Source organism: Suncus etruscus, chromosome 6 (assembly GCF_024139225.1).
Source record: "Suncus etruscus isolate mSunEtr1 chromosome 6, mSunEtr1.pri.cur, whole genome shotgun sequence".
NCBI classification, from domain to species: Eukaryota; Metazoa; Chordata; class Mammalia; order Eulipotyphla; family Soricidae; genus Suncus; species Suncus etruscus.
Genome location: NC_064853.1, coordinates 39,928,999 through 39,947,394, shown reverse-complemented (window position 1 = coordinate 39,947,394; position 18,396 = coordinate 39,928,999). Strand labels below are relative to the sequence as shown.

Below are 18,396 nucleotides of genomic sequence, written 5' to 3'. Positions count from 1 at the left end.
TCAGTGCCCGGATCGCTGCGTGGGGACGGGGGTGGGATGAAGATGCTCAGGGGACCAAACTTTGGGGCGTCTGCGTGCATCTCAGGCCTTTGAGCTATCTCCTCTATCTGAAACCTCTTAATTTAATTTCCTCCTCCATTTACTCTAAGGCTAAGCACTTCCCAAAGTGGCTGATTCACACAGCAGCCAGATGCCACCAATCTAGCTTATGCCACCAATTGCCTTAAAATTCCAATGACTTTATAATTCTTTAGGATCTGGGGAAGAGATCGAGAGGGAGGCCTTATCATTTCCCCCACAAAATGTTGGCCCCTACCTATTTATCTTATCTCATTTCCCATCATCGTATTTTCTCTGATATTTATTACACTGGATTGATTGTCCCTTGCTTGAATCATTTTCCTTTTGTTTCCTTCTAACTATTTAGTTCTCAGCTCAAATGTCACCTTTTGGTAACGTTGCAAGATTCAGCAAATGCAAAGGGGTAAGGAGAAAGAGATAGCTGAGAAATGATGGGGCACAGAGGTCAGACATGTTAGTAATGTTGAAGAATTATAGAGCTAAATATACAACCACAGAATCAACACTGAAATCATGAGACCCAAACTATAACAACCAAACTTTAAAAGGCGTTTCTCAAGAAGGCAGGCTTTTTGGGGGTGGAGGTATGAGAGAGAACCTGGAAACATTGGTGGAGAGGAGTTGCCACTGGTGGTGGGATCTGTGCTTGAACATTGTATGCCTAAAACTAAACTATTAATAACTTTGTAAATTTCAGTGCCTTAATAAAACAAAAATTGAAAATAAGTAGTAAATGAAAAATACAGGACATCTAGTCAAATTTCAGTTTCAGATAAACTGATTTTTAGTACGTCCCATACAATATTTGGAGCATGCTTATACAAAAAATGTTTTTTGTTTCTTTGGCAACACTCGGTGACACTCAGGGGTTACTCCTAGTTATACACTCAGAAACCACTCCTGACTTGGGGGGACCATATGGGATGCTGGGGGATTGAACCACGGTCCATCCTAGGTTAGTGCGTGCAAGGCAGACGTCCTACAGCTTGTGCCACCGCTCCGGTCCTATTTTCTTTTTTTTTTTAATCTAAAATTCAAGCTTTATTGAACATTGATTTACTGTATTGGGAGGGTGTTAGATCTTACCCAATAATGTTTGGGGTCTCTCCTAACAGTGCTGGGGGACTATATGCAGTGCCATGGATAGAATCAGGATTGGTCAAAGAAAGTGCCTTAATCCCTCAATTTTGTCTGGTCTTGAAAAACCAGTATTAAAAACCATTGTTGGGTTTAAACCCAGAGACTCACACATGCAAAGTTAGTACTTTATCTTTGATTTTTTTTGTTTACTTTTAGGCCACACTCAGCAGTATTTAGGAGTTATTCCTGGATCTGCACTCAAGAATTAACTTCTGGCAGGCTCTGGAACCATACGGGATTCCGGGGTTCGAAGCCAGGTCAGCTATGTGCTAAACCAACACCATATTTGCTGTACAATCAATCCGGCTCCAAGTGTGTTTTATCTTTGAGCTACATTCCTAATCCCTAAAGATCTTTCTTTTTGAGTGGACCACACCCAGGGTGGCTCAGGGGCTGCTTGCAGTGGAGCCAGGCATCAAACCTGAGGTTCTCATATGCATTACACGCTATCTCTCTGGCCTCTTAAATTTTATCCCCTACCTTTACTTCCTTCTGCTGCTACGATAGTGATAACTGGGGTTCCACACATGCTTCGTTGCACTCACTGTTATGCACCAAGTTCTGGTACTCTTGGGGGAGGCTTTCAGTTGCAACACTTGCACATGTGCTTACCAGGGGTTGCAATATTTTCCCCCACCACATCAAGGTGTGCTCAAGACTTATCCCTGGTTCTGAGCTCAAGGATCACTCCTGGCAGAGCTTGGAGTATCATTTAGGGTATTAGGGGCCAAACCCAGGTCAGCCACATGTAAGGCAGGTGCCATAAATCCTATAGTATCTCTCCAGCCCCAGGGGCTGCATTTTTGAAGTGTGTTACAGTTGGGTCTGCTGGGGTGATCAGAGTCTTGGTCATGGGCTCCCACATCTTTTTAGTTGTGGGGCTCTCTAGGGGTTATTTCCAGTAGTTGCAGTGCTGGCACTTATCCAGCTTCTGTTTGACTGGAAATTGCTTTTAGTGCCAAGTATGACAGATAGCAAAGCTGCTAGAATCACACTGCACATCCAGCAGGCATGAAACTCATGGCCTCACATTTCTTTTTTTTTTTTTTTTTTTTTTGGTTTTTGGGTCACACCGGCGGTGCTCAGGGGTTACTCCTGGCTGTCTGCTCAGAAATAGCTCCTGGCAGGCATGGGGGACCATATGGGACACCGGGATTCTAACCAACCACCTCTGGTCCTGGATTGGCTGCTTGCAAGGCAAACACCGCTGTGCTACCTCTCCGGGCCCATGGCCTCACATTTCTAAAGAAGATACTTGAGCCACTGAGCTATACCCCAGTTTCAGGCTTCCTGTATTTTATCAACCCTTATGAGAAGTATTTCCTGTTTAATTGTGCTCCCCACCCCAGAAATATCCTGCCTCATTCCTCAGTTTTACTATATCACTAACTGAAAAGAACTTATTTACAAGTATATGAGCTGCTTCTCCAAAATTAGAAGATAAGCTCCTTGAAAGCAGGAAACTTTAAACAGGACAAAGGTAGTTCAGCAGAAAAGAGATGGATTTTGGCCTACAGCCCTGTTTAGTCTGTAAAAAACAATGATGTGGTGTAAAGTGAGGTAGTCCAGTTGTAGGAGAGATACTTGGATCTTACTTCTCTGAGTGTGAAGAAAACAAAGTCCCAAACATCCTTACTAGAGGAAAAGCGGGCCACATCCTAGACAAGAGTGGGAAATACCTTCTCTCCCTGGGGACTTGCTTTTAATGCCCCCAAGGCAAGTCTCTTAAAATTAAACACAACTTTTTGAGAAAGAAACCTTGACTCTCATATGGCAGAAGAGAGCGCCTCTGGGAGCTGGCCAGAACACCTTCATGCCCAGTGAAGACCCAAAGGTGTCCCCTTCTACCTTATACAGTAGCCTCGTTGGTCCCCCCCAAACAAAGATGCAAGAGCCCACTCCCCGAGAGAAGACTTAGATAATGTGTTTCTGATGCCTCAATTTAGTTCAAACCAGAATAAACACAAATGGCAAAAATCAGCTCATGAGCTCATTCAGGCTTTGATCAGAGACATAATTTCATTATGAAATTTTGAATCAGGCTGTTGTGAAGTCTTGCCAAAGAGTTTCATTTTCCCAGATGATATGGTGGGTTGTTTCTCTCCTGTTCTCATACTCAGCTTGCGTTTATCATATGAACTTTCCATTAGTTTTATAATTTGAACCATCAATTCTTTCATAACAATACTTGCTGATCCCAACGATGAATGTCAATTTTACCAGTCAATAGGAAGCCTGGTCAATGTTGTCAGGTTAATGTTGTTGGTTTGTTTCACCTGTCCAGCTTATCAAAACTATAATGTCACATTTTTTTTCTTACTGTCCTTCCTGAGGTACTGGTCATCCAAGAAGGTAGGATGCATTTTCAGATCTATAATTCCTAGCCTAAGAACAGATTCATTAATGACTCTGAAAAATGGCAATGTGCACATTTGAGTTTTGATATGTGATAGCAGAGAAGACGTGAGTTTTCCTTTATTCTAGATCCAGGATTAGATCCTTATAGCCTGGAATTTTTTAACCACAGGTTCATGTGAATAGGAAGACCTTAGCTGGAAGAGACCAGGAATGTCACCTTTTTGCTACAGCCTGGTGAGAAAGAATGGACCAATATTTTCACAGCAAGCAGACTGAAACTTTAACCTCTATTCATCTTGTAGAAAAATTTGCTTTGGGACCTAATGGCAAGCAGTAGCAGCTTCTAAAGGAGCATTTTTCAAAGTGTGGCCTGAGGACTCACAGCCTTAGAATCACTTTGAGACTGAGGGCTGGTTAAAAATGCAGAATTCTGGGCTTCACCCCAGAGTTACAGAACCTTTCTGGATTTGGGGCTCAGAGAATCCAATTTTTTTTAAAACAGGACTGTAAGTGATTTTTGCAGACACAAAAATTTGAGGTATGAAAAGCACCAAATGAAAAGCAATGGGAGACCCTTTGGCCAGCTGAGCCTTCCTTTCCCACCTGTTTGGAATTCCCTCGTCTTTCTCAGCAGACTCAGGGTGAGGAAGGCTGCAACAACGTCTAAAACACTCTGAAAATATATGTCTTGGCCCTGCCCCAAATGCCTCCATATTTATGCTGCAGCCGAGGGTTGTTATCCTTTGGCAAAGCTCCATTGTAAGGCCATTAACCCTTAATTAGTGCCAGCTTGTGGCTCGATTCTTCTCAGTCAAACAGAAAGCAGAGGTTTCTCTATTCTTCGGCCTGACTCCCCAGGCAAGACCACGATGCATTGGCCCCTGCCTGCTGGGGCCCAGAAGGGATCCTTGTAAGCTCTATGTGAAGAGCAATTCCTAACCTACCATGTCCATTGTAGAGGCCCTGGGATGCTGGAGAACAGAGAAGCATTTGGGTTAGATTTTTAGGTTGTTTTATTTCACTTATTGGGGGAAAAAGTCATTGGTTATATGACTTCAATAGTTGATAAGCAAGTATTAGTGGAGGAAAGGTATATTGAATTGGAATTACACAGGCTAAATTGCCCCCATTTTTCAGTCTACTATGCCTGGTAAATGTTTTGGATAAGGATATAGGGAACTAGGGGGCTGTACATTAGAAAGAGTGACTTCGAGACTCACCTCTGTGAACCCCAACCAAGTTCTCTTCATGGATGATGTATCTGGTCACCACTTCTAAGTGGAAAAAATATTGTCTGTATTGGTCTTGGCCTTCATCTCATTGCTGGGTAAGGAGCGCTTCAAAAAGATCCAAGATTAGACTTTGGAAAAATAACTAGCAGCGTTGTATTCCTTCCTATCACAGAATCCGTCTGGTCCCCTGCATATTCTGCTAAAGAAAAACTTGAGAAGCAATTCTATGAGATGCTATTAATGGTCTCTCATTTTCAGCCTGGTTTAGATAACTTGAGATTGCTGGCTGCATCCTGAGAAATGAATCCAGAACACACATTGATGTGGGAACTTAAAGTCTAATTCCAAATTGTGGATAATTGTTTAAGCCCCAAGGAGGCTGGAGGCCCATATTAAGTCATCTCTCCACGATCAGTGTGTTTCCTATTATACTGGGTATCTATCTGTCCAACGATCCTTTTGATTTTTAAGCTGTTAGACTAAATCTTTGTGTAATTCTTTCTTCCCTCATCTCCTGCCCACTCCCTCTTTCATCCCCCCCTAGGAAAGCAATATTTTAAAAATTGTTATCCCAGGCCCTTGAATTGTTTCCAGAAGAATAATGTCACATTAAAGAATTGGAAAAGTCAGCTCCTGAAACTGATGTGTGTTTGTTTGGTGTATAAGAGGTGTGTGAGGAGGGTGGTTGGGATCTGTCTGTAGGAAGGTCAGTCTTGCCCTGGAGGCTGCTTCTGCCCAGCAAGGCACTGAGGTTTTCTTTGGCTGCTTTAATCACTTCTGCTCTCTCATTTGCCCATAGTCTACTCTGGGATCAATATAACCTGGGAGCAAAATCTTAATTCCAAAGTAGAGACTCAGGGTGAGGAGTGGAAGGAATGGACGATGGTGACTGTTTTCTTGATCAAAAGAAGAGGACAAAACTTTTATTCATGTTTCTTTCTAGAGTCCTATTTGAAAAGATGATCCTACCACTCCCTCATCTCAGGAAATAGCTATCTTCTGGCTCATAGAATAAGCAGGTTGGGGGTATCTTCTAGAAGTTTTAAAATCTATTGGAGAGAGAAATACATTGACCAGTTTTGCTTTCAGCAACCCCCCAGGACATCTGTTCCACTCCATCCAGGATCTGGGGTCACTGGTTCTGACTGTGTCCCCCATTTCCCTACCTCACCTGTGCATGAGACATAAACCAAGGGCAAGGAGCTTCACATCCTGCCTGCCAAATCTCACTAGATACCTGTGTTTATATGGTGCAAGAGCTGAGAATGGACTTTTACATGTTTAAATGGTTAAAAAATATAAAAATATCGGGGCCGGAGAGATAGCATGGGGGTAAAGCGTTTGCCTTTCATGCAGGAGGTCATCGGTTCGAATCCCGGCGTCCCATATGGTCCCCCGTGCCTGCCAGGAGCAATTTCTGAGCCTGGAGCCAGGAATAACCCCTGAGCACTGCTGGGTGTGACCCAAAAACCACACACACACAAAAAAAAATCAAAATGGTAATAATATTTTGTGGTAGTAAGGAGGACATGAAATGGAAATGTCAGCATTCATATACTTTTTCTGGTTTGTTTTTGGGTCACACCCAAAGATTTTATGCACTTGCGAATTACCCCTTGAAGAGCCAATGGAATGCCTCAGATTGAACTTGGATCAGCAGTGTGCAAAGCAAGTGTCCTACCTGCCGTACTATTGCTCTACAGCCCCCATAAGTAAAATTTTATTGGAACACTGCAACACCATTTCTTTTTGTATATTTTATGGGGGGTAGTGCACCCAGAAATGCTCAGGGGTTACTCCTGGCTCTGCAATCAAGAATTACTCCTGGCAGTGCTCAGGAGACCATATGGGATATTGGGAATGGAACCCTAGCTGGCTGCATGCAAGGCAAATGCATCTACTATACTATAGCTCGAGTCCCAGTTTTTATATATTCTACAATGGTTTTTCACAATGGTAGTGAAAAATAGCTGCTCTGGTGCCTGACAACCAGCATACTCCCTCACACATATATACGAGAGGTTCTATTCATTGAATAGGTAGTAACCATTAGTTGACTGAGTATTATGGTTGCCTGTCCCTAAAATAAGCTACATTTACCCCTTTTACTATCTCATATGAGTATAGATGATGCTTTGGTGGACCAGCAGGGGTGCTCCCCAGAGCTTTAAATAACCAGCAGAGAGGGCAGTGGGAGCCTGAGCAGGGGAAAGGCGTGTGGTAGGAGCAGCTCCATTTTCAGCCTGTAGACCTAGATCTTGGATTTTCCTGACAATAAAGGAGTAAGGGGCTTTAGGCAGAAATCCAAGGAGCCCTTTTATGCAGAGTAACTGTGACAGTGTTTTTGATGAGCTGAGGTCTAGCTGCATATAATTAGAGAAGTAGGATACCCCCTTGGGCCAGCATGATCCTGGAGAGTTAGGGTCCTTGGGGCTTATAGCCTCTGTGGCCCACTGCTGGAACCCCTTGGTAGTAAGACCATGAACATCTACATGAGCAAAGACTGATGAGGGGTGCCATGGAGAGGCTGGACCTGTCAGATGCCCTTAAAGGCCCTGTGACATTGTGCATCCCTTGGACCCCTTTCTTCCTCCTAATAAATCAGAGATCTAAACAGACTGGGTGTTCTGGTGCACAGCAGGAGACAAGGGTCTACTGAAGTGGAGTTGGTGACACCATGGCTACAGTGCATAGTCACACGCCTCAAATTCAGGCCCTAGGTCTATTGTTCATAATCCATATGCTGTTTCTCATGTTTCTTTACCTTCTTGTGTCTCTTCAGTAGAATGACAAGGAGGCCAGAAGTAGGCTCTCTAGCTAGTTTACAGTATACATCTCTGGAAGAGGTACATGCTCTACAAATGTTTGCTATACTTAAACAAAGTATAGCAAAGATGCGCCTCCATCTTCAGCCTAGCAGGGAACCCTACCTTCGCTACTATTAGGAGCTAACACTGCATTGTGGCACAACACAGATGTGGTAAAGTTGGAGAAACAGTTCACAGAAACAAAGATTGGGAGCAACTGCTGAGTGGAACGACCTTCCACAACCCTTCCATGTGGGCCCTGAACATGAGCAGACTCGTGATGAGAGCAAGGAAGAAGCATGCTTTACAAAGTGGGAAAAGCATGGCCAAGGCCACTGAGCTTTGTGAGATTGTTTGTATTTGGCTGCACACAGGCCACCACTGAGTGGCTTGCAAATACAAGTAAGTGGGATGGGAGTGGGAGGAGATGACGCTGGAAAGCCGGCTTGTCACAATCAGTTAGGGCCAAGTGACAAAAAGATCACAGTCACGTTGCTTCTGGTGCAGTGTTCCAATGAACTTCAATGTTGGCCAAAGGAGCAGTCACATTTAATAACTGCTCTCCAGGAATCCTGTGAGAATGAGTCCATTCAAGCAGATCTTTTCATTCATTCACTTTCTGCATTCACTCACCAAACTGCCAGCATGCACAAACAAAAGACAAATGCAATTAGTCAGATAAACAGGGGAAATATGGACTGAGCTAGCCATGGCTGAACAGACTGTGGCACTTCAGCAGGGATGAAATATGAAGGAGGCTTTGGAGGCCTCCAAGGATTGGAGACATCAAACTTGGGGAATGAAGTAATGCCAAGGTCAACCAGCTTGGAAAGAAAGCAGAAGGACCAGAAGAGTGAAACAGGGCCTCTGAGGTGAATCCTTTTCTTAAGAGGAAACGTTGGGATAGTGCCTCAGAGTTATAGTACAGTGGGTAGGACACTTGCCTTGTACATGGCTGATCAGGATTCAATCTCTGGCACCACATATGGTCTTCTAAGCCTGCCAGGAGTATGCCTTGAGCACTATCAGGTGTGACCCAAAGATGAAAGAGAGATGGGTAGAAGAGTATAAAAGAGAGATGGGTAGAAGAGTATAAAAATAGTATGGTGGTAGGCTGAAGAAGTGACACGAGCAGTAGAGCATTTTCCTTGCATGTGCTAACCTAAGACGAACTGCAGTTCGATCTCCCGGCATCCCATATGGTCCCCCAAGCCAGGACCGATTTCTGAGCACATAGCCAGGAGTAACCCGGGTGTGGCCCAAAAAGGCAAAAAAAAAAAAAAATATATATATATAGTATGATGGTTAGGGCATTTTATTGGCATGCAGTAGGCTGAATTTAATGCTCAGAACTACATGGCCCTCTGAGAATAGTCAGATGCATCTCTAGAGCCTGAACTGCTCACCCAGTTGGCTGATAAGAGTTAATGGGAGGCTCAGACCTCCAGAACATTGCTTGGGAGGCCACCGCCAATAGTTAATGAGAAATAGTGTCCTGATGATGATTCAGAGAGCTGGACTGAATGCTATTATGAAGAAGACTTGAGTTTGATCTCTAAGCACTACTAAGAGTAATTTTGAGCTCTGAGCCAGTTGTACTCTCTGAATAAGAACAATAATGACCCAAAAACAAATAAGAGAGAGAGAAAGAGAGAAAAAAGTAAACCTTGGGAATGTGATACAGACATATTTGTGAATTAAGACAAGATGTCTGTGGATATTTTGTTGGTCTGTTGGTGGGGAAAGCATTGTAGATAAGGGTGGCTGGCAAGTAACTTGCACAGTAAATTTGTCATGAATCTGGATGTAAGGGCTCAGGAGCAACCCAGTAAATCTCTCAGCAGTGGACCTTCCCTTGGGAACAGGCCATTGCATGTTCCAGCCACTTGTTGCCCATCTTGCAGGATTCTGTAATAGATGCTTCTCATGAGCAATGGCATGGCAGCCAGGCCTGCAGCAAACTCTTTGCTCTGAGCAGGGGTACTGTGGCTTCCCTCCCTCCACTCTGAGTCCAGCCCTTAAGGTGAGCAGACAGGTAGGAGTTTTACTCACTAACCCTAAAGAGGCAATTCCAGCTTCATGTGGGCCCCAGGGTATGACACTCTTTGTTTGAATCTCCTGGATCAAAAAAGGCCCATTCTCCAAATGTACAGTCCTAGGTGATCTGAGCAGATGAGAACTACGGGTTCTGTAATCTCTGGCCTTATGTCCTTTCCTACACCTATGTCCTTTCCCGTTGACCTTTCCAGGAGGAGACTGTGGTGTTCAGCTGCCTTAGTGGCCATTCTCATGTGCCCACAAGACCAGTCTGGGACCACAAATCACCAATCTGCTGACTCAATGGCCACTCTGCTGGCCTCTTTTCACTCCAGTCTCTGACCCAACTGAGTCCCTGAGAGGACATTCCATAGTCCCTGGGATGATGACACTCTTGATGTAGCCACTGCCCTAGGGAGCATTCCAGGGTGTCGAGGAAAACACATTTCTTTTTTCCTTGAGCTACCAGTTCCTTTGACAGACTTGGATCTGGTCTGGCAGTTCCAGCCTCACCGAACCCCTTCCATTGTCCTCAAAGCCCTGCTCCCCTTTCTATGGTCCCCCTGCCCTGAAGGCTGCTGGCTTATTCTTCTTGGAGATGAACTCATTGTTGACTTTAACTCACTTCGATGTTTCCCAGGGAAGCATGCTGGCAGGAAGCCCACCTCAGCTCCTTGAAGAAGACAGCTGGGTCAGTGCCAAGACTGGGTGCCAGGGGCCTTGGAACTGCCAAAATGCCTCCCATTTTATGGACAGGCCTGGCTCGATCTGAAGACATTCCAAGTATTTAATCAGCAGCCCATGGTACATATTGGGTTGCAGAGGGAGCCCTCAAAACGCAGCCCTCTCAGAGACAAAACAGCCAAGAGAAGGGGCTGGCTATCGCCATGGACCAGGCTGATACTCAACAGATGGCAAAAGTATACCCCAATAACAATAATCAATAACCAAAGGCTAGCAGCTGCTGTGACCTGGCTGGAGGGGCCCGAGGGGCTTGGCTCTGGCCTTTTCCCGCACCAGCAGACTGAGTCCAGCCAGAATTCCATTTCACCCACCTCCCGGCACCAAGCTCTGGGAGAGCGATCGGGCGAGGGAGGAATCATAACTTGCATACTTTCTCTTTCAAAATGTAGCCCAGTTTCGCAATTTCCTACTTAAGTTCTGGAAGGCCCAGGGTAGGGCCCAAGCCACCTTCTCCAGCCATTGTCCTGGGCCTCTTCTCTCCAGAAGTCAAGGAAGTCGAAGCCCACCATTAGACCTTCTCCCACCATTGCCATCAGTAGCTGTTTCTGCAAGGACCTTTTTGATGTCAAAGGTGCCTCCTCTGAGCTCCAGTCTGAGTCTATTTATTCTTCACCTAGTGTTGGGGCATCCCCATAGGAGAGCCAGGGGGTGTACTGCCCCAAAGCAGGTGCACCCAGCTCTGGTATGCTCCCTCCCAGCTCCCGTCCCCCACCAGTCATCTAATCTCCAGATCTTCCCTCCTCCTCTATAACTGGGCTTTGGTTCCAGTTCTCTTTGTATTCCAGTGCCTTTGCCATGGGTTCACTTTATCCTTCAGAATAGAAGTTATTCCGGCTTCTTCCCCCTCCTCAGTGTAGCCAAAGGAATTGGACACCTGGGTACTGGCCTTGAATTCAGGCCCAGGAAATGGACCCTTTTTCTAAATTCTTTCTGAGTCCTTCAACAGCAAACCTAACAAACTAAGTGCAGGGCTGTATGTTGGAATGATGGGGGCTGGGGGAGGATACTTACAAAAACAAACCCAGAGAGAATACCAGCTCATCACCCAAGGTATTGAAATGGAAAACAAACCCAATTCTCAGGAGACTTGGTTTGAAAATATACCACTGGGGATGTCCAGAAATGTGTTAGTCTAGGCAAGTCTGACAAAAGTTGACATTTCAACAACAATAACAACAACAACAACAACAACAACAATGTGGGTAGTGTGTGGCTGCACACAGGTCATGTGTACTTGTGGTTAGACCCTGGGCCTCCTTCCTCTTCCCAGAATTCATCAACACTAAAAACTACCAGGCAAGACTATTCTGCGCAGTTTAGGAATCACTTTCTGCTTTGTGCAGGGGACCATGCAAGATTAAGGATAGAATCTAGGGTTTACAGCCCTCTTAGATATTCTCCAGCCATCTAAGCAGTGTACCCGGCCCTAGGCATGACTTCTGATCAATCCTGAAAACTCTAGACTGAGGTGGACTGCCTCTAGGGCTGTGAGGAGAAATTTCCCCCATCTGGAAACTCACACTCCATTTCTAGCTTAAAAAGAACATTATCCATATTCATGAAACACGAGAGAGAGGGGGTGGGGACCCAAGAAACACTGTTTTCAAGAGCATCCTGGGATGACTCTGCAAATCCCAGACCCAGGACCCATGTTGGGACCCATGTCACGTCCCATTAAGGGTTCTGTAGAATCAGACTTCAGGACCCCCAAAGCTGAGATTGTGCTCTCTCTCTCAGCAGCCTTGAAACAGTGGAGCAGCTAGAAACTGAGAAGCTGGCTTCCTCTAACTAGAGTCTGACAGACAAGCGATGCAGACAAGACAATAAGTTCTATTATAACCCTGTGGCTGATTCTGGTCATTTGTCTTGCTGCTATTTTACAGGAAAGCTAACATGTGAACATGTGACATTGGAAATGACCACTGTACTATTTCTCTGGAACCAGATTCTATATATTTTGTGGGGGAGTTCTCTCAAGAAGTTCTCAAGAAGTCTGGGCTGATCCCACTGATGGCTCATTTGGTAGGACTGGATAACTCAAAGTCTGACAATGTGAAGCTTCTTGGGCAATCAGTACTGGAGCCTATAATGGCCATACCCAGCAATCCAGGGCTCCACTCAGTGATGCTCTAGAGACCAAAACTGGATCCTTGCACTTGCAAAAGCACCTCCGATTGCTGAATCATCTCCCTGTTCTTGAGATTCTACTTTTTGTTTGTTCACTGGGTCACACCTGGTGGTGCTGAGTGGGTTGGGGTGGGGCACGTGCTACTCTCAATTCAGGGCTTGGGGTTGCTCCCTATAGTGCTTAGAGAAAGAACCATGTGGTACTGGGGATAGACCTAGGTTCTGTGCAGGAAGTGTGCACTTGACCTGTTGAGTTGTGTCTCTGGCTTAGAATCTATGTTTGAAATAATTTCCAGAAAGAGCTGATGTGACTAGGCCATGGTCCTGCTGAGGAGTGAAAACTTCCAGCAGCAGGAAGATGAGACTAAACCATGCCAGGTACAGCTGAGACACTGAAACACAGAAAAGAGACAGAGGGGAACAATGGTACATGAGAACAGTCAGAGCTGAGAAAGATGGGGTGACAAAAAGAGGGAGAGAAAAGAGGAGAGTGAAATAGAGCCGAGTAAAGGCAGAGGGATCAAAACCAGAGAAAGTGGAAAACTAATGGGGCTAAAGAGACTGGCAAAGCCAGAGCAAGTTGCAGTGGGAGGAGAGGTGAGGACTGTGGGTGGCATGAGGCTGGTAAACTCAGCTGTTGTCAGCCCAGGCTCCAGGCTTCAACTTGACTCTAAATCCTGATCAGTGGTGAAGGGTCTCTGGGGGTCAGAAACCACAGTGACTCAAGTGAACACACCTCAGATTCTTCCAAAGATGCTAGGCCTCTCACAGATGGACCACCCCATCCCTACTCCAGTCTCCACTATGAGATCCCTTTCCTGTGTATTTGCCTATGTGCTCATGAGCCCATATAGGCTGCTGGGGAGCCAATCTTTCAGGATTTTTCTGCACCCTTGCCTCAATCTCTTAGCTGGGTGTTTGTTCAGACATTTCCAAGTCTATCCAGTCTGACACAAACAAGTTTATCTCTGGACTCCATTTCTTTTTTTTTTTTTTTTTTGGGCCACACCCGGTGACGCTCAGGGGTTACTCCTGGCTATGCGCTCAGAAGTCGCTCCTGGCTTGGGGGACCATATGGGACGCCGGGGGATCGAACCGCGGTCCATCCAAGGCTAGCGCAGGCAAGGCAGGCACCTTACCTCTAGCTCCACCGCCCGGCCCCTGGACTCCATTTCTTATTAGTAGCTCCTGACTCTTGCCTGCCCCCAGATCTCACTTTCTTTTCCTTCCTGACCTTCCAGGGTTGTGAGGGATGTGGATTCAGCCTCTGCACCCTTCCCAGGTCCACCATTCATCTGCACTGCTTGTGAGTCACTGCAGGGACCCCTTTCTTCATCTCTTTCAGATTCCTTTCTTTTTTTTTCCTTCCTGTTTTGTTTTGTTTTGGGGCCATAAATGGCAGAGCTCAGGAATCATTCCTGGTTCTTTACTCAGGGATCACTCTTGACAGTGCTCAGGAGACTGCATAGGTGTTAGAGCTAGAAATGGGGACTTTCCTGGACATTCCCCTCTCCCAGTTTCCCTTCTCCACCAGTTTAGTAATAAATTTTAGTTTCCGAAGGCTTTGACTTTGTCTACTGCTCTGCATCTACTGCTACCCGTACCAATCATACAGTGACAGTCACTGATATGTCTTCTACACTCCAACCAACAAGATTTTGGAAAAAAATTGTTTTGTTGGTCAGCTGCTGAAACCCCTTCAGTAGCCTGCCTTCCCTTGGAGAATAAACATGTAATTCCAGGAGATTTTTCTGGGACCAGGTCACCTCATTTGCCCTCCAGATCTTTAAACTACACAACCTCTTTCCTTGAACCTGGAGTAGCTTCTGCCATGGGTCACTTGCATGTATTAAGTAGCCTCTGTACAGAAGTATGCTGGCCAATTCAGTAGCCACTAGCCACATGTGCTATTGGACATTTGATGTATCTAATACAATCAAAGAACTGAATGATTATTTCCTTTCATCTCCTTTCCTTCCTTCCTTCCTTCCTTCCTTCCTTCCTTCCTTCCTTCCTTCCTTCCTTCCTTCCTTCCTTCCTTCCTTCCTTCCTTCCTTCCTTCCTGCCTTCCTTCCTTCCTGCCTTCCTTCCTTCTTTTCCATGTCCTTAGCTCCTTATTATTTAAGTTTAATGAATTAAAAAATAAGTAAAACTTACGGGCTGTAGAGATAGCTCATCAGGTAAAGCATTTACCTTGTATATGCCTGGCACAGGTTCAATGTCTGGCATTCCATATGGTCCCTAAGCACTGCCAGAATGATTTCTGAGTGAAGAGCCAGTAGTAACCGTTCAGTATCACCGGTTATAAACCTCAAACTAAAATAAATAATTCAACTCAAGATTAGAAAGTTCAGGTATGCAGCGATAGATAATATAGTGGGTAGGGTGTTTGTCTTGCACATGGCCAACCTGGGTTTCATTCCCAGCATCCTATATGGTCTCCTGAGCCTGCTAGGAGTGATTTCTGAGTGTAGAGCCAGGAGTAACCCTTGAGTGCTGTCAGGTATGGCCCCCAAACAAACAAAACCCCCAGAAGTTCTTGTCTACTTTGTTTTTGTTTTTAAGACACATCTGATGGTTCTCAGGCCCTGCACTCAGGGATCACTCTTGGCAAGGCTCAGGGGACATATAGGATGATAAGGATCAAATTTGGGTCAGCCTCATCAAGCAAAGAAAGCACCTTACCTACTATATTAACTACAGTCCCATCTTGCCTACACTTGAGCCATGTTAGGCAAATTAATGTACTTTTGAACTTGAATTATTTTTTTGGTCTTTGGGTCACACCCGGCAGTACTCAGGAGTTACTCCTGGCTCTGTGCTCAGAAATCACTCCTGGCAGGCTCAGGGGACCATATGGAATGCCAAGATTTGAACCACCGTCTGTTCTGAATTGGCTGCTTGCAAGGCAAATGCCCTACCACTGTACTATTTCTCCGGCCCCTCAACTTAAATTTTTAAAGTCTAAATACAGGTAAAAAAAAATTTATAGGGGATTACTCTTAAGCAGAGTACAAGAATAATCTGGAGCCACTACTGGTGCAACTCAGCCAAGGAGGCCAGGCAGTTTGATGTTAGAGTTGGGTAATTTGGTACTCAAGCTTGGTAGTGCGAGGGGTCCCCAGAGCCTCATTCATACAAGGTCTATCCTTTAATTCTGTATGCTTGGGGGCAGGCAGTGCTGGGTATCTGACTTGAGGTCTTGTCTATGTCAAGCATGTGTTCCTGACCTCTGAGCTATCTTTTCAGCCTTGACTATAGGTCAATTTTGTGGTAGAAATTTTGTGTCCAAATTAAGGGTTTGGGTTGAACTGTATACTAAATGTTGAAGACATCATATTAAAAAAAGAGTAAAGGATTTCATTCATCATTTGTTATATTGATTACATGTGGAAAAATGTTTTATATGTACTTGGTCAAGCAAAATATATAATTAATATTGAATTTCACTTATTTCTTTTTAAAATATAACTACTAAAAATTAAATTATATTCGCAGCTTGTAGTCTGTTCTCTTGGGCAGCATCAGAGCCTCACAGTATCCATGCTCTGTCCCTCAGCTCAGTTCCAGTAGCCTCTCCTCAGAAAGCCTTTCTTGAGATACAAGCCTTTCCTTATATTCAGGTCTGTTCACCATCCAGCTACTTGTGTGTGCCCTCTGCCTGCCGCTGGCCCAACCACTTGTCAGTGTCTTTTCATTCAATCATTACTTGCATCTGACCTGTCATCTGCATCTACCTCTCAGTTCCACAGGAACCAGGATCCTGTCTGTTCCCTTCAACCCTCTGAAAACCAAACCCTTAGTTTGGGCCTCGTTTCAGGGGCACTGCCAGACACATTCCTAAAGACCACAGGTTATTCCAGTCATGGTTATGCTTTTGCTGAACCATTTCTGAGGGCTTGGCTCCTGCCATGATTTCCTTTCCACACAGTTTCCCTTTCCCCAGAGGAGAGGCCTGCTCCCCGCTGTCTAGGCCCATCCATCCTAAGCTGTACCCCACACTTCAATGAGCATAAGCCCCTGGGATCCTGCTGATGACATCTCTGGCCCAGCTCTGGGATGGAACCAGGAGCACCCTCTTCTGACCAGCAGCTGTAGTCTCACTGCTGGTCCACAGGCCATCTCTAGAGTGAAGAGGCTTCAGAAATGATGAGAACCAGCCCCAACTTTTTTCTCCTGCTTTGGGAGCTCTCTCCAGGTGGCCATTATTAATCTCTTGAAATTCAGCCCTGTCCTTCCCACTCCCAAGGACCCCACCAGACCCTGTGCGCTGAGAAGAACAGGGGTTATGGTCATCCTGTTGTTTGGTCTTGGTTTTTAATCTGCCAGAATTCTTTTTTTGAAGTCCTTTTTCAGAGTCAGGAAATCCCCAACTAGAGGGACCATAGCTCTCAGAGGTAAGTAAAGTCACAAGATGGGAAACAAACAGTCTCCATCTGCCATCAAGGGCCCGGCTACTCAGCAACTCTAGGGGGTTCCACTCTGCCAAACTGGCTCTGGCATGCTGACAGATGTTCTTTTTCTCTCCCAGGTACCCCAGGGCACTGTGCTGCCTGGTCTTCTTCTGCCAGAGAAGACCCCTGTCTCCGTCCTGCTTACGTGTTGATGCCCAAGCATGGACGTGGCTGCCGGTGGCCTGGATTGCACAGATGTGTGCACAGGTGCGTGTCTGGTGGTGATATGATGGCACAGGGTCTCTGGGTCAGGGGTGCACATCTGTCTGTAGACGCTGTCCTTGGGCTCGGTAAGGTTCCTATCACCCAGAATGCTGGACTCTCTGCACGAGCCTGGAGGCAAAGCCCAGTCCTAGGTGGGTCCTACAGAGGGGGCCGGCCCCACTGTTCCCACTGTCCCGACTGTCCCCACTGGTCCTCGGTGCAGAGCCTTGCGTCTCTGGGAGCTGGTGCCCACCTCCTTGCTCTCCTTTCGGTTTGATTTCCTCTTGGCACCGTCCCGCTGGCCTTGGCCCCCCTTCCTCCTCTTCTGCCCTGTAATTCCAACAGCAGGAAGAATCAGAGAAGTTGCCCTGGCCAAGGACTGTAGGGTGGGAGGGTTGTGGAAGTAGGGTGGCTGCAGAAGACCTGGAGACATTGCTTTAGGTAACTGGGTTCTCTCAAGACACCAGCAGTCACTTTAGAGGACCCTGCAACTTCACGGGGTATCCTAGAGCCTTCTCCCCACACCCTTCAATGACCCAGGGCCCTCCTCTCTGGTCTTGTTTGGACCTTGGATCCCAAAGGGCACATCCCAGACATTCAGTGAAGTTCTCAAGACAGGTAGGAATCTGTACCCCCTGTACCCTAAAGTTCTTGAGGTCAGCGATCCCTGCATTGTCAGCTGTGGTTGTGACCTTAGTCATGTCCTAGACCTCTGCATCTTAGCCTCTCCTTTTCTGGCCCTGTTGGGACTCCAGGGTCCTCCTGGCACTCTTGTCAGTGGGGTGAAAGAAATGGGGATGGGGAGAGGGCTCTAAGATGCCTGCTAGCACACAGCCCTGATATGTGCAGTTTGGGGTCTGGGCCAGCTTCCTAGACAGCAGGCAGGAAGCTGAGGTGGTGAGACCTCCTGGGGGAAGGGGGAGCCTGGTTCAATGCAGTGGAAAGGGGAGGCTGTGACTCACCTTCAGGACATGGTGTTCTCCGAACTGTGCACCTCCGGGTCTCCTTGGTGTCCGAGCAGATGGTGTGGTCCCCTCCAGGCGCATGCAGCACTCTCCTCGACCTCTCCTCGGTGCCCCTCCGGAAACCACAGAGCTTCTTTCTCTTAGAGCATGGCCCCCAGGGTGACCATTCACTCAGTTCACATTGTGCTGGTGGGAAGGGAGGGAATCATGCCTCTTCCCTTGACTCTGCATATCCCAGGGAGCTTCA

General features: G+C 46.2%; 1 protein-coding gene across 1 annotated transcript in view; it reads right to left on the bottom strand.

Annotated features, from left to right (window-relative positions):
- RSPO1 (R-spondin 1) overlaps positions 1-18,396 on the bottom strand; it is a 34,348-nt gene that overhangs the window by 597 nt on the left and 15,355 nt on the right. Inside the window, exons 4-6 of the mRNA XM_049775528.1 lie at positions 18,147-18,335; positions 17,393-17,514; positions 10,847-10,944 (exon numbers count right to left, since the gene is read on the bottom strand). Of these exons, the coding sequence (XP_049631485.1) occupies positions 10,847-10,944; positions 17,393-17,514; positions 18,147-18,335 (409 nt within the window). The remainder of the gene's footprint in view (positions 1-10,846; positions 10,945-17,392; positions 17,515-18,146; positions 18,336-18,396) is intronic.